General features: G+C 39.8%; 1 protein-coding gene and 1 pseudogene across 1 annotated transcript in view; one reads left to right on the plus strand and one right to left on the minus strand.

The window, feature by feature from the left end:
• Positions 1-19,829, minus strand: part of CDH2 (cadherin 2) — a 241,712-nt gene that overhangs the window by 29,616 nt on the left and 192,267 nt on the right. The window contains exons 8-14 of the mRNA XM_040264779.1: positions 15,953-16,090; positions 15,080-15,265; positions 12,367-12,620; positions 10,807-10,949; positions 7,768-8,001; positions 7,239-7,472; positions 4,106-4,245 (exon numbers count right to left, since the gene is read on the minus strand). Of these exons, the coding sequence (XP_040120713.1) occupies positions 4,106-4,245; positions 7,239-7,472; positions 7,768-8,001; positions 10,807-10,949; positions 12,367-12,620; positions 15,080-15,265; positions 15,953-16,090 (1,329 nt within the window). The remainder of the gene's footprint in view (positions 1-4,105; positions 4,246-7,238; positions 7,473-7,767; positions 8,002-10,806; positions 10,950-12,366; positions 12,621-15,079; positions 15,266-15,952; positions 16,091-19,829) is intronic.
• On the plus strand, positions 6,159-7,078 carry LOC120880802 (annotated as a pseudogene).

Genomic DNA, 19,829 nt, shown 5'->3' on the forward strand with positions numbered 1-19,829 from the left:
AAGAGGGATCTGATAATTTCCAAAGAGCAGGAAAGTGAAAGTGAAAGTCGCTCAATCGTGTCCAACTCTTTGCGACCCCATGGACTATATAATCTTTGGAATTCTCCAGGCCAGAATACTGGAGTGGGTAGCTTTTCCCTTCTCCAGGGGATCTTCCCAACCCAGGGATCAAACCCAGGTCTCCCATACTGCAGGTGGATTCTTTACCAGCTGAGCCACCACGGAAGCCCAGGAAATCAACCCTGAATATTCTTTGGAAGGACTGAAGCTCCAATACTATGGCTACCTGATGCGAAGAGCTGACTCACTGGAAAAGACCCTGATGCTGGGAAAGGTTGAGGGCAGGAGCCGGAGAAGAAGACGGGTTGAGATGGTTGGATGGCATCACGACTCAATGAACATGAGTTTGAGCAAACTCTGGGCAATAGTGAAGGATAGGGAAGTCTGGCATGCTGCAGTCCAAGGGGTCACAAAGTGTCGGTCATGACTAAACGACTGACTAGGCAACAACAAAGAGCAGATGGAATGTGTGTCTAGAGACAGGACATTCATGAGAAGGCGAGCGATGATTATGACCTAAGTGAAGGCAGTGGCCTTGATGATGGTGAAAGAGAACGGATTTCATGAATCATTTTAGAGGCAGAGGAGACAGAACCTTTGGTGTAGCCTTCCAATGCTGCATATTTTATTCCACTATTATGAGGTAAAAATTAGACTGAATTCAGAATCCATTACCAATTGTGTCACAATCTTCTATAATGAGAACTGCAAATGGGAAACGTAGCAGGATCAGAATTGGGTGGAAGATCTCAATCTGGACTAAAATGCCATCAAGGAACCAAGAGGCAGCAACAACAAAAAAATGTGACAAGATGTCCAGGACTATTTCAATAAAGAGACGATTTTTTAAAAATTTTAAAAGGAACTTCCTTGGTGGTCCAGTGGTTAAGAATCCGCCTGCCAATGCAGGGAACATGGGTTTGATCCCTGTTCTGGAAACTAAGACCCTTGGGGCAACTAGCCTTTCAGCTGTGACTACTGAAGCCCATGCACCCTAGAATCCGTGCTCCGTAAGAGACGTCACTGCAATGAGAAGCCCTTGCACCGCAACTAGAGAGCAGCCTCTGCTCGCTGCAACTAGAGACAGCCCAGGCAACAGCAACAAACGCCCAGCACAGCCAAAGATAAAATAAATAAATAATTATAAAAAAAGAACATGAGCCACTGAGGTCAGTACAGAGAGAGTTCCAGAAAAGTCCTTGGTCTATTAAGAAAGTGTGTAGGAAGAAACACATTCGTGTCCGAGAGTTGATCTGGGAGCAAAGAAAACTTTCAGGGTCACATAAAGAAGAGTCTGAAGATTTATAATGAGTTTTAATAAATCTGGCAACAGGTAAGTTTGACTATTTGATATCAAGCATCAATCTAAGTGGATAGAGTGAGGAAATGCCATGTCCCAGGGTACATGGGACCTCAGTTCTTGAGCAGGGATCAAACCCACGTCCTCTGCACTGGAATCTTGGAGTCGTAACCACTGGACCACGGAGGAAGTCCCAGTAATGGAAGTAAGTCTTTTCTAGAATAACTACGACAATAAAACTTCATTAAACAATTTCTTAAAGTAATTGGTGGGGAGGAAGCGGGGAGAAAAAGCCAACTCAGGTGACATCAAGTGCCCTGGTCCAGACGTTTAGATGCTGAGAAATATCTTGCTTCTTGATTCTATGCAGCATCCAGTCATGACTAGTGTCCTTCTACTTATTGCTATTTCTACAGAAACTCCATGGAGTTGGGTTTAGGTTTATGCCTAGAAAATTATGTACAGTGACATGAAAAATAAAATGCTGCAAGAAGAAGATTTACGAGATAATGTGATCAGATAATGTTTGCTGTTCTTGAACATAGCTCAGGAAAGTGAAAGGACAGATTAATGAGGGATTAAGCCAAACATGAATTTTAATATCCAAAGACATTCATAAGCAAGAAACCCTGGGGCATATTTATAGAGCCACTTTAATTAGTCAGTATTCAAAACAGCTTTACATACGAGTCAAGTTTTCAACAGATTTGAAATATGCAGCTTTCCTAAATGAGAGAGTTGAGGTATTGTAAACCAAGCACGGAATTGGATATCAGAAGACTGCGGGCTTGACTTCTGACTCTGCCAGTTACAGACTTGGAGAGGAAATTGCAAAACCTGTTCAAATGGAAAATGGAAAACTCTGATGGGCCCACCACCAAGATGAAACACAACCATGGGTGTGAATGTGCTTTGTATAACAGAGAGTGATATATTATTTCCTCAAAGGAGTAAAGAAGAGAAAGAGAACTCATGCTCATGAAATTTGCTCTTTTTCAAGTTAACAGTCCTACCACTAATATCTAGACAGGGTACCTTGAATTTACTGATAATGATTCAAGATCCAAGGATTCTGGGTTCTTCACCCAACTGCTACCCCAACACTTGTATTAGCAAATGGCCATGAGAGGTATCAAATGTGCCTAAGAAATACCAGTCACAGTGATCGCTCATGGTTCATACTCATATCTCTCAGATAATTTCAAAAGGAACTAGATAAGAGCAGTGAGTTTAGACAATAACATCAAATAGACCTGGATTTAAATCCTACCTCTATCACTTTCCAGTTTTATGAGTTTACAGAATCCCACCAGGGCTTCCCAGGTAGGGCTAGTTGTACAGAACTCACCTGTCAGTGCAGAAGACATAGAGACTTGGGTTCAATTCGTAGGTCAGGAAGATCCCCTGGAGGAGGGCATGGCAATTCACTCCAGTATTCTTGCCTGGAGAATCCCATGGACAGAGGAGCCTGGTGGGCTCCTATGGAGCCTACAGTCCATAGGGTTGCAAAGATTCAGACACAACTGAGAGACTGAACATCATCTCTAGGCCCTGTTTTCTAACACGAAAGTAGAGATGGTCACTGTACGGTATGACAGGTTTCAAAGATTTAAGAGATAACAGCATTTAATGTACTTAGCAGAATGCCTGGTGTGCATTAATAGTACTGATCTTTGGTATCTAAAATGTTGCTTCCCAGGAGATAAAATTTTTCACTTTCCACCTACTGGTCATTCCCATCCTTGAACAGGGAGGCAGTTCCTTATGTACACACAGAAACTCACGTTATTTTACAGCCAGTCATGAGCTCAACGTTTACTGTGCTCAGTGACTTCAGTCGTGTCCAAGTTTTTGCGACCCCATGGACTGTAGCCCAACAGGCTCCTCTGTCCATGGGGACTTTCCAGGCAAGAATACTAGAGTGGGTTGCCATGCCCTCCTTTAGGGATTTTCTGACCCAGGGATTGAACCTGCATCTCCTGCAGCCGGATTCTTTACTGATGAGCCACCAAGGAAGCCCCAACGTTTATTAAGCAACTACAATAAGCCAGACCCCATGACAGACATCACGGATACAGACGTGAACTAGATATTGTCTCTATCTGCGTATATTTCTCAATAATGTAAGACTTGTGGGAATCCCCTGGTGGTCCAGTGGTTGGGACTCCAAGCATTCGTTGCTGTGGCCTGGGTTCAACTTTGGCTGGGGAACTAAGATCCCACAAGCCACGTGCAGAGTGGCCAAAAAATGTAAGACTCTTCAGTGCAAATCATTGTTGGCTCTGCCCACTGCTATATCCCCAGTGATTAAAATAGTGCCTAGATTATTGACTGTGCTTGGTAAATGTTCATGAAGTCAACAGCCTGTGCTTTTTCTGCCACAGAAAAAAAAAAAAATCTCAATGCAGAAACTACTTTTACGTTTATTTTGGATATCCAGTGAAGAAAAACTGCAATAAAAAAACATCTTTATCAGTACAGCTATAACTGGCATTAGGTGTAAATCCTGGGCTCCACAAAACAATGTTAACGATCCTCTCATAATAAACACAGTGACATTCAGCACTTTAGAAAAAAATTATTCAATGGGCAGCGCAGGTTGGAAAGAATTCACCAAGCCTTTGATAGTGTGATCAAGGAAAAGACATTTGATACTATTCTTTTACTGTATGTATTAGTATTTTCCCCACCATTTACAATGTAAGATGGTAAGATTTCACTTAGAGATTTAAAAACACTGCTCACCTGGTCTTCTTCTCCTCCACCTTCTTCATCATATTTTAAAATATTATCTCTTACATCATCTTCTGGATCAATTAAAAGTTGTTTGGCCTGGCGTTCTTTATCCCGGCGTTTCATCCATACCACGAACATCAGAACGAGAACTAGGCAGAAAGAGAGTAAAGACATACGGGTACATAATTTTAAAAACTTGACTTTATCTAATCACAGTCTTCAAGACTTATAGTTTATATTCATAAGGCTAGAAAACTTGCAATGCATCTTCTACTCTGTTACCTAATCCTAGCCTCCCATGACAAGAAACAAGACAGGACAGACACCCTGAGAACAAGGTTTAGACTGTTCTAGAAACTAGTACCCTATGACTTCACTGAGTGGATGTCTGTCCTCAGTTTTACTATCTGCAAATGGGGACAATAACTATTTCTATCTTTTGCTTTGTGTTGCTGGAGGATAGAATATGTGTCATATAATGGATTAGAAATTCTAAAAACAAAATACAATAGGTGAAATTGCCATTCATTATTTAATTGCCGTTCCATTCCGGTTGATCAGTCATCATTCCCCTCCCCAAATCAGAGAGAAGCACACTTATCAAAGAGGGGGAGTGCTTGCCAAGATGCCTTTGCAGCAAACTAGACCTAGATCAGAGACTTGATCTTGAGGATTTTTGACTCCCAAGGGTCTGGGTCTTTCTATCGCGCTGTTGTGCTTTTCTCTTTCCTGTTCAACAGCATGCTTCAGGCAAGAAGGCCAGGGGATTAGCTTGAGAACTGAAATAACATCCCTGGTGGCTCGGATGGTAAGAGTCTGCCTGCAATATGGGAGACCTGGGTTGGATCCTTGGGTCGGGAAGATCCCCTGGAGAAGTAAATGGCAACCCACTCCAGTATTCATTCCTGCAGAATCCCATGGACAGAGGAGCCTGGTGGGCTACAGTCCACCGGGTTGAAAAGACTCAGAAACGACTGATTGACTAACACTAACACTTCCTGCTCTACATTTCTGCACCAGGATTAGAATCATAAATTTTCCAGCTGGTTGATGTTAAAATCAGCACCAATTCATTTTCCTTCAGAATGGTGTGAGTCCTTCTTCATACCACAATCCATTAGCTCTAAGTTTTTCTTGATAAGGTTGGCATGTATGCCTCTTGTTAGTTGAAATTGAAACATATCCCTAAGTGCACATCTAGGAATGCATTCCCTCTCAAATCTGGAGCTATCAGTTTACATCCTGAAGCAAAAAGATTTAATGACTCTTATTTGAGCACATTTTTATTATTGGCCATAAAAGTAAATATCCTCCTTTTAAAGCCAGATACATGATCTCATTTGCCATTGTTCCAGGGCTAAATCTAGCAAGTGGATTATTAGTATAGCATGTAGGTTTCAAATTATAGTCAAAGTAGTCTCCACATAGGAAGTAAAAAATGCTCAGGCTTCTACAGTAATTGCTTAGAAAAAAAAAGGACAGGATTCTAAATTACCAGAACACTTGTAAATGGAGAAAACATAAAAGAAATGGCCAACGTTTTGAAGAAAGTGATTGGTGCATAGCATGACTGCACAATAAACTAAGTCCTGCTGCTACTCAACAATACAGCACAGGGTCCAGGCAATTTGTTCTTTTAACCTGCATACTTAGAAGCGGTTCCTAAAGTACTTTCCAGTGGTTAATTTCTTGCATTCCACTGAACCAAAGACTGCAAAGTATATTAAAAAGGAGCAATTCCTTAATCTAGACTAGCTCTAAAGACAGACAATTTATTGAGCTGTGTAATCATTTCTATTATCTGATGTGCTGTATGAAATACAATCTCTTGCTATTTTATACAGCCCATCAGAAACAAACACCGTGATCCCTGCATGACTGGAGCAGGTTGCTGACTGCGCTTTCTGTAAAGGAAAGCAATATACTTATTTTCCTAAATCATCAACTATGTGCCATAAATTCAGACATGAATCCTAAGAGAAGTGCTTCAACTTAGGACTGCCTAATATTTTTCTATGAAGTTTGCTGCAGCTCCGCAAGCGATCAGCATCAGAAAACGGCAATGGGCGTGGAAGAGGTGGGCTGGCTGGGTTTGCTGCAAACAGGTAAGTGCATGCAAGGATGCTCAGGGCTTTCCTCATTCTAAAGTGGGCTTGGCTGCAAGAAATTGCTCAGAGATGGAAGAGAGTTGTTAGATTCCATTGAAAGGCAACAATAAAAATTACTTTTTATTGAGCACAGCTGGTGGGATGGCACAGGGATGGTCTCAGGATTTGTTCTGTCTCTTGCAGAGAGTACTGTCAAAGGAAGTGAAGGAGCAAGTGGGCAGTGACCAGTTTTGGAACAAATAGTACTATATCCCTGAGTACAAGAACTGGAGAGGACAAACTATTCTAGAGAAAAGAACTATCTAGAAGTAGCAAATGAAAGAGAAATAGACTATGAAGTAGGGGATATCCCAACAGAATGGGAAGCTTGGATCAGAAAAAACAAGGACGCTGCCCACGATGGAGGAAATAATGAAAGACATGAAGAATGAAAAACGTAGGGGAGAAACTAAAAGGAAAAACGAAGATTTCTGCGGCAAAGAAAAACTCCTTAGAGAAGAGTAAAGTAAAAGTAAAGTCACTCAGTTGTGTCCGACTCTTTGCGACCCCATGGACTGTAGCCTACCAGGCTCCTCCCTCCATGGGATTCTCCAGGCATGAGTACTGGAGTGGGTTGCCATTTCCTTCTCCAGGGGATCTTCCCAACCCAGGGATTGAACCCAGGTCTCCCGCATTCCAGGTAGACGCTTTAACCTCTGAGCCACCAGGGAGCAACAGGGAACTCTTGGCTCCACCAGTTCAAACTCAGATGAAAGTACATGCCTCCACTCCATTCTTTGGGAAACAGGAACCCTTCGTGGCTCCCAGCAGCACTGGCAAAAGCTTTCAGCCAGGATCCTGGATGCCACGAGATGGCAAGAGCCACAGTCAGTGAATGTACTGCAGTCCAATCACGTCATTTATATGTTATGTGACTATTTCAACAAATAAAAGCAAAAAGCTGCTTTGTATTTTCCAACTGTAAAGAAAAAGTTACTTTGCTAAACATCCTGGAAGCAAAAGGACTTCAAGCTGAGACACCGGGAAGTACTCACTGAGCAGGATGATGATGCAAAGCAGGATGGCGATGATGGCGCCGGTGCCCAGCCCTGCTCCCACAATTCTATCCACATCTGTGCAGTCCCCGTTGGAATCACACTGGCAAACCTTCACCCGAAGGATGGAGATATTCGATTTGGGAGGATTACCCGAATCTGTGATTATGATCGGAACTTCGTAGATCCCGGCCTCAAGAAATTTTATCTTTAAGTTAAGCTGAGCAAAATCACCTATACAGTAAAGGGGAAAAATATAGTCGGAGAGTTTATACATCATAAGATTCAAAAACACATAGCGTTTTCTAGACTGCATCATGTACCGAAGGGTACATATAAAGCAGGTTTCAACCATCCTGCACTGTAAAGTTTTTTTTTTTTTTTTGGCTTTAAGGGCTTTTCATAACTTATTTAAACTTTAAGTAGCTTTTAAAATATATTTAAGGAGAAAGATGATAAATGGACTTTTCATACCGGGCTTCAAAGCCTCTCAGATGCACATATATTCAAATAATGAATCTGTCCTTACCATTAAGCCGAGTGATGGTCCAATTTCTCTTAATAGTCACTGGAGACAAAGGAAGATCAAAAGCAAATGGTCCAGCATTTGGATCAATGTCATAATCAAGTGCTGTGATGTTAATTGAATTGGGGTCCGGAGTTTCACAAATCTCTGCCTCTTGAGGTAAGACTTGAGGGGCATTGTCATTAATATCAAGTAAATAGATCTGCAGTGTTCCCGTTCCACTCATAGGAGGAATTCCTAAAAAGGGAGAACAATCACAAACCAATGCTCAACAATTCTCTCCCTTGAGTCTCAATTACAGTGAAACTCTCAAAGTTTCTAGCTTTCTAGCCCTTATCACTGTATAACCTTGGAAAAGTCTCGTTGCTACAGCATCTCTGCTGTTTCGGTACAAGGCCACTTCTTGGTCTCTTCTAGGATGACCCTGCACTCCTCCCACTGGAGGTTCAGGCACAGAGGGAGGTAACAACGCGCATGCACAAGCCCGCATCCCCACCAGGTGTGGTCCTGTGCCCTTGCTGAACTTACTCTGTGCCCCTATGTGCAGTGGGCTCCTCTAGGCACTGGGGGATGTAAGCAGGCAGAAACCCGGGCTCATGATCGCATGGACGCTACTCATTGATGGAGAACCAAGATGTGTGCATGAAAGAACCCCAGAGTGCTTTCCAAGCCCAGACATAACTCTGAAATATTGAAACAGTCTACAGACCCACAGACCTTATCTTGGGGAGGAGCCAGATCACTTGCTTGAGAGTATTAGGTTGCACTCTATACATCATTTCATTGCCATCCTATGAAGCTGGTTTAAACAGACAGGAACCTAAGTGTCTCTATAAACTGGTTATGGTTGCATCCTCTTAGAAGTATTAGGGTTGCTAGTGGAGATGAGTCTGCCTGACCCCAGATCCACCCACTATAACATGTTAGCTCTACACTTATCTCATCTTTTGAGCTGGACTCTACTATGTTATAAATATTTATGAATAAATATATAACAAATATATAAATGTAATGGAAATGCTATTATATGTAAACATATATACAATATATAATACAATTATATTTAACTATATAATATATATATTGTATACACTTAAGAGAATAGAAATACAGAAATTTTCTAAATAAGGCTGCATACTGAGACCCAGAGGCTTAAGTGACCTGCCCAAGGTCATGAAACTGGGAAGACGCACACATACACTCCTCAGGACAGGACAAGGAGAAATCTCTGTGGACCTCTCTAAGGAATATAGATGGTTCTGAGAGCAGGGAGGTTAAGATGGAGGGGTAGCACGGCTGTTTACAATATTCTAGTACTGTGGTCTAACCACGAGGGCCACTATGTTTCCCTACAGTTTGAATTACTTTCATATTTATTATCACATTTCATATTATTTGACTCTCATAACGACTTCACAGAATAGCAAGCAGAAAAAACAATGATCAATAATGAAATGAAGGCATAGAGATTATAATAGCTTGTCCAGACATTAAGGAGCAGAACTGGGGCTCTAAATCCAGCCTTGTGATTTAACGTCGAATGCATTTGCAAAACATCACAGCTACACAGATTTAACTGCTCACTTCTCTCATATCAAACACCCTTTCAATTAGGAAACAATCCACCTTGGTGAATGAAAAATCTGGTTGTAACTCACAACTCACACATATACATATAATTTTATAGCTCTTTAAATCTCAGCATAATGGTGCAAGATATATTACTCTAAGTTTCAGGGTAGAGAAAGCTACCACTTACAGAAAATGTAAAACAGACACAAATGCTCTGCTTTGATGTGAAATGGCAGAAGTGCTTCCCACCAAGTTTCAACTCTAAATATGTGAACAGTAGGTCTCACATTAGAAAGGATAAGAAATATTGCTTTGGTCTTGTCACCTTATAGATTTATAACAGATAATGATCTCATTGAATCATCTTATACAGGATTAGGAATGGTTCTTTGAAACTGTTTTTATCAAAAACGTTGACAGGCAATGTTTTTCAAACTGCACATCTTGGCCACCAAATAGCAAAAGCCTACTATTTTTATTAGATGCTAACATTCATAGTCCAAAATTAAAACTGTTTTAAAAGATGGCTGTGATTTAGTTTTAAAACTATTTACACATCATAGAAATAATTACTTGAGTGTATAGTTTGTGCCAGGCACTGTTTTAAAAGTTTTATGTATACAAGCCTTGTTATCTTCCCCGGTACATGAGTTACATACTGCTACCATTATCCATATTCAACAGAAAAAGGAAATGGACAGATTTAAAACCTCATTGCTAATCCTGCAGTTAGAAAAATAGTATAAATGGAGTCTGGATCCAGGGAGGAGGGAAGGTGAGGTGGAATTTCAAAGCTTCACTCTTAAACCATATCATATTGAGACCTAAAACGAGTCCAACTCCAGTTTAACGTAAGTCATTTTTATGTTATAGATCTAAAGAAAAAAGTGCTATCTATTAACCTCAGCCATTTAGAATCCAGAAGAGACCAAGAAAGAAAAAAAAAGATGTTAAACTATATGTTTATGTTTTTCAAAACCAACATTCTAAAGCTCAAATATTCAATTATTTTAACTTATGCAAGAAATTAAGAGTTTCCCATTTCCTAGACATGGCAGACTACAGTTAGAGAATTAGAGGAAAAATGCTAAAGACAGGCAGACTGATGGTAGCAAACATGATGATTAGAAGAAATCTAAAATGACCACCTCGAAAAACAGTGTGTTGGTTGTGCCATCAAGGTGTAGCAGGGCAGAACAATCACAAAGCCCAGTGATCACAATACGAGGCGACCACGGAGGGTGTGAGGACCCTGCAGTGTTCATTGCGGAAGACAGCAAATACAGAAAGCCCAAAGGAAATGGAAAATAGAAGCTGGGGCCTCAGAGGAGGGAAGGTCATTGGCACCTTAGAAGGAATGAAATTTGGGTTTCCTAGAGAACCTCATTTCCTGATGATGCATTTGTGATGAGGCTCTACCCTCTTTCACAACATCCAGGACAAATAAAGTGACTATGTTTAATTACGTACCATTGTCAGAAGCAAGGAAAGTAGCATTGTATATATTGTTTTTCACATTCGGTGATTCTCTGTCCAAAACAGCAATGGTAGTTATCTGCCCATTCACAGAGTCTATTTTTAGCCAGTTTGCAGGATCGAATAATTTTGTGTATCTACAAAATGGAAGTGCAATAAGTTTATTTCTTTTGACATGAAATTTAAAACAGGAAGCTGATTTTTCTGGTTTAGTCCCAGACACAACCAGCCTGTTAACTTGTATTTCTGTAGGTGATGGTTGGGACAAACAGCTGTAATGCAAGCATTTCTGTGGCAGTGGTTTGGGAGGCAACATGGTTTGCATGTTGCGTGGCCAGGCATGAAGTGAACGTTACAGAGGTGGTAGGGGGAAAGATGAGGAACTCAGTTTCTGTACTGTGGGTTGGGGCTACGGCAGATTTGACAGGTCTCATTATGAGCTCTTATCTAGTTCATAGGAGAGCAATGGTCCATATAAAATAGTTCTAATATATCTTCTAAGTAAGCAGTAGCCCTAATGTATAGGGCTTAAGAGAAATTATAATAGAAGTTGAATTTTCTATCACAGAACACTCCTTAAACATTTATTACCTTATCATGGTGGGGATTCAGTCACAGTGAGGTGACCACCCTCTTCTCCCGGCTCCCATAATGCCATTTATCCTAGGATCGCCCACCTGGGCCAAACCTCAGAACTATACCCTTCAAGGGAAATCCTGTGGTCTGAGTAGATTTCTCTGTATTTGCTTACCTCCTTTTTTATTTGGGGTGGGGATGAGCTTTTCAAGCTTGGAATACCAATATACGAATTGGAAAACATATCCCATTTGGAGAGGTAAAAAGTTACATGAGTTCAATACACCTATTCACTAGCTATTCATCTGTCTTGATTCCAGTGTACAGAGAAATGAAGAAGAAGATACACAGTTATCTGTTATCAACAGTACTGAAAGGAGTTAAATAAAATATGAGCTAATTTTAAAAATTACCATCACCAGCGATGGATAATAGTCATGTGGGGTATGCTCTGCCAACCCTCATCAGGAAGGATAAATTAGATTTTGCTGAGGCTGGAAATCTTTACAGATATATTTTATACGTCCTATAACCACTGTACAGGTGAGGGATGAAAATAATTAGCTCTTATATCTTGGTGCTGGCATGAGTTTTCTTTTCTTCCTGATGTGTGGAAAAGAGATAAATGTTATAAGCTTTCTGAGACTCTCCTATTTACTCATGGTAGAAGCTTTTTGTGATGGTTGGCATAAAAGCATAGGGTAAATTATTACTAAAGATGTTTTAAAAGGAGCAAGGACAGAAAAAAAAAGGCTAACTTCTGTTTCTTTAAATGATAAAAGAATAGATCCATTTATATATCTCCTGTCTAATATACTCATTGATCCACTGAAAAAATTTCATCAAATAATTAAAAATAATCTTGTGATAAGCAGTATGGGTGCTAATGAAAATTTCTCACCCAAATGGTGAAAAAATTTTATGCACAGCATAGAACATAATGCAAACGGCAAAAACACCATAAATGGCATTTGATACCTAATATTTTGCTGCATATATCGATCTGGGTCCTGAGCAGTAAACGTCGTTAACATGGTACCAGCGTGAAGGCCTTCTTCTTGGCGAATGATCTTTGGATTTGGGGCAAAATAAGGATTTTCATTCACATCGATAACTGTGACAGACACAGTTGCAGTTGACTGAGGTGGATGCTGAATACCCTTGGCTAATGGCACTTGATTTTCTGCAGCGACAGTAAGGACATACATCCTATTTGTTTCAAAGTCGATTGGCTGGAAAAACCAAAAAAAAAATTTTTTTTTAAAGGAGAAACCATATTTTTGCAGGAAATAAAAATATTTGCATTTTGAAGTTGATCCTTCTAGTAACTCCATTTCTAAAACATTAATTTTTTATTCACTACACCATATGTTCCTCTCAAATTTCTGGAAAACATGCATTAGCATGGCCAATGATTGAAATATTTATCACAATGTAATCTACTTCTACAAGATATTTATGTACCTTGTGCATTTCAAAGACTTATGTTCACAAAATAATGCTTATTACTATTGCACACTGCATTTATTTAGCTATATCTAAGAACTTACATATTCTTAAGAGCAGTGTTGTTTACCAAAAAATAAAAAAAAAATACTAAATAATCTGGGATTAAGTGAGAACATGATGGTCTAGACTGTACTCTCAAACACTGGTACAAAGACCATTCTTCACTCAGGAAAGCTTTTAAACAGTCTGCAATGAAGTGGACAAAACAAAAACTAGAAAATGTGATTTCTGTTTTCCATAAAGCTAAACTTTTCCTATTTAAAAGTTCATTCATAATTTCAAGTATACATTTTAGAGTACACACATATATACAATTAAAAAATAGTGTTCATAGGTAGAAGGACTTTTTACTTTTTCCTTAGTTAGCAAACTAAATCTATGGCTGTTTTCCAAAGTAATTTTGAGGATTTTACTGGTCTGTACAAATGCGAAATCTAAGCATGCCACTCGAGATAAAGGCAATGCACAGATAACGTAAACATTTGCTCTCAAAGTTTCACTGATTCTCATTGTCAATAGAAAGGTTACCAGGAGTCAAGTGACCAGACTGGACTTTCCCTCTTAATTTCACTGATGGTCTTCCAGTTAAGTATGAGAAAAAGAGCTCTCCTGCCATCCTGGGGAGTCTAAGAAAGACCAAGGGCAGAAGCTACTGAAAAAGTCATGAAATTAGCACAGACCACACTAGTTTCTCCACCTAGACCACCTCCTCAACTCTGATTCAGAAGTTTTTTTACTCTCACTCTAAAATCCCCAGTTCAACTTCCCTTTCCGAATTATTTTAAACAAGACAGCAAAGAAGCCAGGAAATACTACAGAATTCTTTTGAGTAAGTGTACTAGACCCATGAAACATCGCTGACAATGTTACTTATCTAAGATCTTTGGAAAAAAGTGAAACTGTTGGTCACTCAGTCATGTCTGACTCTTTGAGACCCATGGACTGTAGCCCTCCAGGTTCCTCTGTCCATGGGATTTTCCAGGCAATAATACTGGAGTGGGTTGCAACTTCCTCCTCTAGGAGATCCTCCCAACCCAGGGACTGAACCTGCATCTTTTGCATTGGCAGGCAGATTCTCAACCACTAGGGCCATCTGGGAAGCCCAAGAGTGTTGGAATGGGAGGCAAAGAAGCAAATTCTTGCCTGGGTGGGTAGAAAGAGATGCTCACTTCACAGAGGTTTTCCATTAGCACTGTCTATTTGCTACACATGAAGGTAACATCCCTTTTACTTCCAGAACTCAGCTTTCTTTTACTTTTTGACAATGAAAAATTAGAAGAACCAATTTCTTAAAAATGGCATTTAAAAATGGCAAAGTAAATTCAAAACCTTTTAAGAGCGTAGGCCCTCTCATCGCCTACACTCATCTAGTTATATATTGGTGGTATTTTCTGGTTTGTTCCCTGAGCCAATACTCTAAAAGCAGCCTGTAGACATGAGAATAGTATGTAGGTATCAGTTGGCCATCAAAACTCTATGATGTGGGACTTGCCTAGTGGTCCAGTGGTTAGGTTAAGACTCCCAATGCATGGGGCACCAGTTCAATACCTAGTCAGGGAACTAAGATCCCACATGCCAGACAGCACGACCCAGTCAAAATAAATAAAATAAAGAGATGTTACATATGTGTGTGTGTGTGTGTGTATATATATATATATATATATATATATATATACGCATATAAAATTCCACAATATAACACTAACACATTCACTGCACTGACTGTTAACACTGCTGAGGACTGTTGTATCTTCACTATTAAAACACCTGGATGATTGAAAATCAATCATATTCCGGGGAGAGAGTGAGACTATGTTGGTCTTGGCATCAACATAAGTAAAAAATAACAAACGTGACTCCCCCAAATACATTAACTCTGATTTAGAGAAGGGCTTCCCTGGTGGCTCAGATGGTAAAGAATCTGCCTGCAATGTGGGAGACCTGGGTTTGACCAGTGGGTTGGGAAGATCCTTTGGAGAAGGGCAGGGCAACTCACTCCAGTATTCTTGCCTAGAGAATTCCCATGGACAGAGATGCCTAGCAGGCTGCAAAGAGTTGGACGTGACTGAGTGACTAAGCACAGCATAGAGACAGTTGAAAGAAAATGTCCTGAGTCAATAAGAAACTAAGGGGTGGGAGGCACATATCTCCGAGTGGCCATCAGAGAGACCGCGGCACTTACTTTTACTACGGTGACTAAGCCGTCGTTGCTGTTGGGGTCAGTTTGAATGGCAAAGCGGCCGGCGGGGTCTCCACCGCTGATTCTGTAGACGGCGTTCCAGGCCGGCGTGTGGGGCTGATCCTTATCTGTCACTGTTAGATTAGCGACTATGACATCCACCCTGTTTTCAGGGACTTCACCATAGAACTGCAAGGAAAGACAAAGCTGATTCAGAGCAGCGACGGGCACCCTTGAAGGACGGCGTGTCTCGATGATCACACTGCCCAGATTTTACTGCCCCATTAAATCTTTATTATCCACACTAAGCGAGGAGATTAGTAATGCAGGTAATCACAGCATTTATGTTTGACTTTAAAAATACTATAACTCTGTGCGGCCCTCAAATTATTTTTTTTCCAAATTATATTATAGTTTCATTAAAATTAAAATATAAAATTAATTTCATTAATAGTAAATTCTGTGGGTATGTGGATGATTCATGAGTGGTGGTCAGAAGAAAGGACATATCCGAAGGAAATCATTTTAGCCAAGAGATAATTATCTGCTGACAAAGTAGCATCAATCAGTCACATGGTTTGTGGACCTTAAGATATTTATAAATATTTTGTTAAAACAGCCTAAAGTCTATTTAGGCCATTTCTTCCAGGCAGGATGTTTTAATAACTTTATCAGTGGACTTGGAGAGGACAAAAAAACAAATTAGTTTTGTGCCTCATTTAAAACTCTGGTGTAAATGACAGAAAACATGGGAATCAGTAGCCACTGTACAATGAGGTACGTTCCGGCTCTATTTAACGCATCTGTCATTCACGTCGAAACTTCGCGGTAATGGACCACAGGCCTCGCGCTCTGTGAGGGGCAGTCTGCACTCACCGTCATGGCAATAAACTCCGGAGGGTTGTCGTTGACATCTGTCACCGTGATGACAGCCGTGGCTGTGTTGGAAAGGCCATATGTGGGATTGCCTTCCATGTCTGTAGCTTGAATTATTAACGTATACTGTTGTACTTTCTAAAAAGACATAAAGATAACAACTTAGATGAAACGAATTCCTCAAGAAGACATCACAGTTGTTCGGTAAGTGGCTCTTGATTACAGCCAGAAAAGCACGGCATTATTCACTCTGATTAACAGGACTTGAAATTTCCCAAGTGGAGTTTACTTTAACTTGTGAAGCACAGGTCTGGTCCTTGTCTAGAGAGATTTAACTGGATGTTTTCACCTCGACTGGCGGAAAGAAACGCGTGGCAGATGTGTGAAATTCGCTGCTAAGCCGAAATTTCCATCTGGTTGCAGCGTTTCTTTTTCTTCCAAACTTCACAACACTGTCATCAAGCATTTGAGTCATGTGGTTTGTGTTTACTTTCTCAGATGTTAATTTCTACCCAGTTTAGGCTACTAAAAACAATCAAGAAACTTGAGAGGAGAAGAAAGCATATATAATTCATAAAGTATGCATGCTTTCCTTTTATACATCTTTACATATGTTCCTTCTACTATAGCAAAATTGATGCAGTATATTCTTCTAATTTCCTTCAGTGCACACTATTTACAACTATAGAGGACAGATATATTGTTAAATGAAGTGAAGACCAAAACAAAGGGTTTCTGTTTATATTCTTCATCTTGGAACCTAGTAGATATTTAATAGTTGCCCCCTCAGTGGACCTTTATTTGAGTACAACACTCACTGAGTCCACAGACCTATGATGAATATGGATACATTTTCACATAGATGGTTAATATTAAATTTGTATCACTGCTTTCAAATACCAGATTGAACTTTTTAAAGAGGAGCCAAGGTCAGTTGTAATGCACCTAATAGAAAAATCCTGAACGTGTCTGAGACAGTCTACAGCACTGGCTGACTTAGTTTTATACTAGGAAAACCTAAACAAAACAAACTGGAGGAGGGAACGGCAACCCACTCCAGTATTCTTGCCTGGAGAATCCCATGGACAGAAAAGACTGGTGGGCTACAGTCTATGGGATCACAAGAGTCGGACACGGCTTAGCAACTAAACCAAACCAAACCAAACAAATACCTAAGATCATTTGAAATCTCCATGGAAATTGGCACAGATAAAAAAATATAGAGATCATTAAAAAACGCTAAAACATCCTGAACAATTAAACTCACTTCTTCATACAAAAAAATAAATGGTCACTGCAAAGACCGTTTCCCTTAATTCTAAATATAGCTCACATTATGAATGACCACTCTTGAGGGATTTTGGGAGCTTTGAGAGAACAGACACAAATTATAGCTTTTGCTTTAGATGTTTGTGGGCAAGGCAAAGAAGGGCTAAGAGTGAAAGTCAAACCTCACACATTCAATTTTTAGCCTGCCCACCACTATGCCAATCTCTTAGCAGTTATTTATTTCCATTCCTTTTTATTTGTCTTAAAAAAATACCCCACTTTTTTGAATGGAAAAAAGAAACAAAGGAATAGGGCTGGTTGAGCCATTTTAATTTTTCTTAACCCATAATCCCTCACCATAATGCTTACATAGACTAAAATATTTCTCAATGATTTCCATTCCCAATCAACAGTGTCTTTTCAGCTTAATGCTCTCATGGTTACCAAGAGAATTTTGTAGGGTATTCTGTTCATCCTCCCAGCCTCCCAGCATGAAAAATAAAAAAATAAATAATTTTTTATTTAAAAAAATTATGACTTTGAAATGCCATTTTTGTTGGCTGTTATTTTCAGAAACAGATGAGCATTATCAAAACTATAAACATTTTTACAGAAGATAAAAAACATATATCAGCATTATCTGGAGATAATGGTTTTTTGTTAATATCTATTTTACAAAGATCTTTAGAATTATATAAGTATAATAGGCCCAATTTTCTACTGAGATGAAATACTGGGATCAATAGCTAATACTTGAAATTTCCTATTGCTGCAAGCTAGTCTTGAGAATTCTAAGTTACAAAAGAACATTGTTATTTCTAAAATACAGTGTTTCTTCAAGTAAAGAAAAATGACAACTTGTTACATAACATAGTCTGAATTCAACTGCCTGATTGGTAAAACAATTTTACATTTAGTAAGGAAGACACGACAGTCTATGTTTTACACTACCAAACTATTTACAGCGCTTGCCTAATTTAGTCACTGGGCCTCTAGTTCTGAATGACTGACATTTACATTTCATAAGAAGTTGACTTCCCACTCTCATAATCCTGTGTCTGATCAAGGGAACTTTGCTTAAAATATTCCCTGCTTTCTGTTCTAGAAAGGATAAAATCTCAACTCCTCTTCTTGTGGTCAGTTCTTCTAGACCCTGACTCCCCTTTCCCACCACAGCTCTCACTTTCCATTTGCTCACCCCATATCTTGAGCTGTCTGTACTGAGTTGGCCACCAGGGTCATTTGGGTTTGGCCATAAGATGGCACTGGCACACACAAATGTTTGGCCAAGCCAATGTCTATCTTCAAACGCCCGTCACACCTCTATACAACTGCGTCTGCATTGTCCTCAGCCTAAACCACTGTTTTAAAACTGGGCTGATTTTGCCCCCTACCCTCATCATCCTCCCCAGGGACATCTGTCAATATCCTGAGACATTTCCGCTGGTAACAGCTGGGCGAAGCTACTGACATCTAATGTGTAGAGACCATAGATGCTACTAAACACCCTACAAAGCACAGGACAGGCCCCCACAACAGAGGCTTATCCTGTCCAAAATGTCAATAGCGCCAAGGTCCCTGGCCCAGAACACCCTTTCCCCTTTTTCTGAGTCTGGCAAGCATGAAGCTTAAACTCATCCCAGAGATGATTTCTGAAAATCCTTGAGGAAGAGTTGTTTTCCAACTCAGGACATACCTCTATCACTGTTTCCATTTTAAGAGGCTGTTATCAGTCTGTCTGTCTGTCTTCCCCAGCTACATACATGTACACAAATCCCTCCTCAGGGTCACTGCTTTGCAGATGTTTATGTCCCTGGTATATAACATAATGCTTGCCACAGTATAAGCAAGGAACAAATGCTTTTGAATTTGTGGCTGGATGGATGAATGTATGAGAAGCCTTGGACCTTGTGTGATACTATAAAAATAATTTCAAATTTGGGAAAAACCATCTTATTTACATGGTTAGCTATCATTGATTCATTAAAATATATACTGGGAGCATAAGCTAGCTCATTGTTTCCCAAACTACGAAACTGATTCATATGCCATCTTCTCAATTCTGTTACATCCTCATCTTTCTACAGCGTGAGTCAGTTACTATTTATCTTGACAGGAACTCTCTTTTAAGAAACAATTTATTATAAAAGTACTGTAAATAGAAAACTAGCACCACTGACAATAAATATAACTGAAAATAAAGCCGATACAATACTTGTGCTCTGGCAGTCTCTATTTGATGGAGTAAACATCTAAAAGACTTGGAGTTCTCTGGCTTTCTCTAGATGTATCAATTAAAATCACTATACTTGTGCGACATACTTTTGAAACTACAGCACTGAACTAGAGTGCTCTAAGTGAATGAAGAGGTGAGAACATTCCGTCATCCACTTGGCACACATTTAATGAATGTCTACTGGATGCCAGGCAATGTAGCATTTAGCTGAATAAAATAATATACAAAACCAGAGATAGCCTTGCTGCCGTTAAGACAAAGAGACAAATGAAAGCGACAAATATGAATGGATCATGTGGCTAAATGTGCAATGCAACCATAGTAAGAGCAGGAAGAAATGATGGGAGCAGTCTTTAAGAGGTGCATCTCAAC

Source organism: Oryx dammah, unplaced genomic scaffold, assembly GCF_014754425.2.
Source record: "Oryx dammah isolate SB20612 unplaced genomic scaffold, SCBI_Odam_1.1 HiC_scaffold_22, whole genome shotgun sequence".
Lineage (NCBI taxonomy): Eukaryota > Metazoa > Chordata > Mammalia > Artiodactyla > Bovidae > Oryx > Oryx dammah.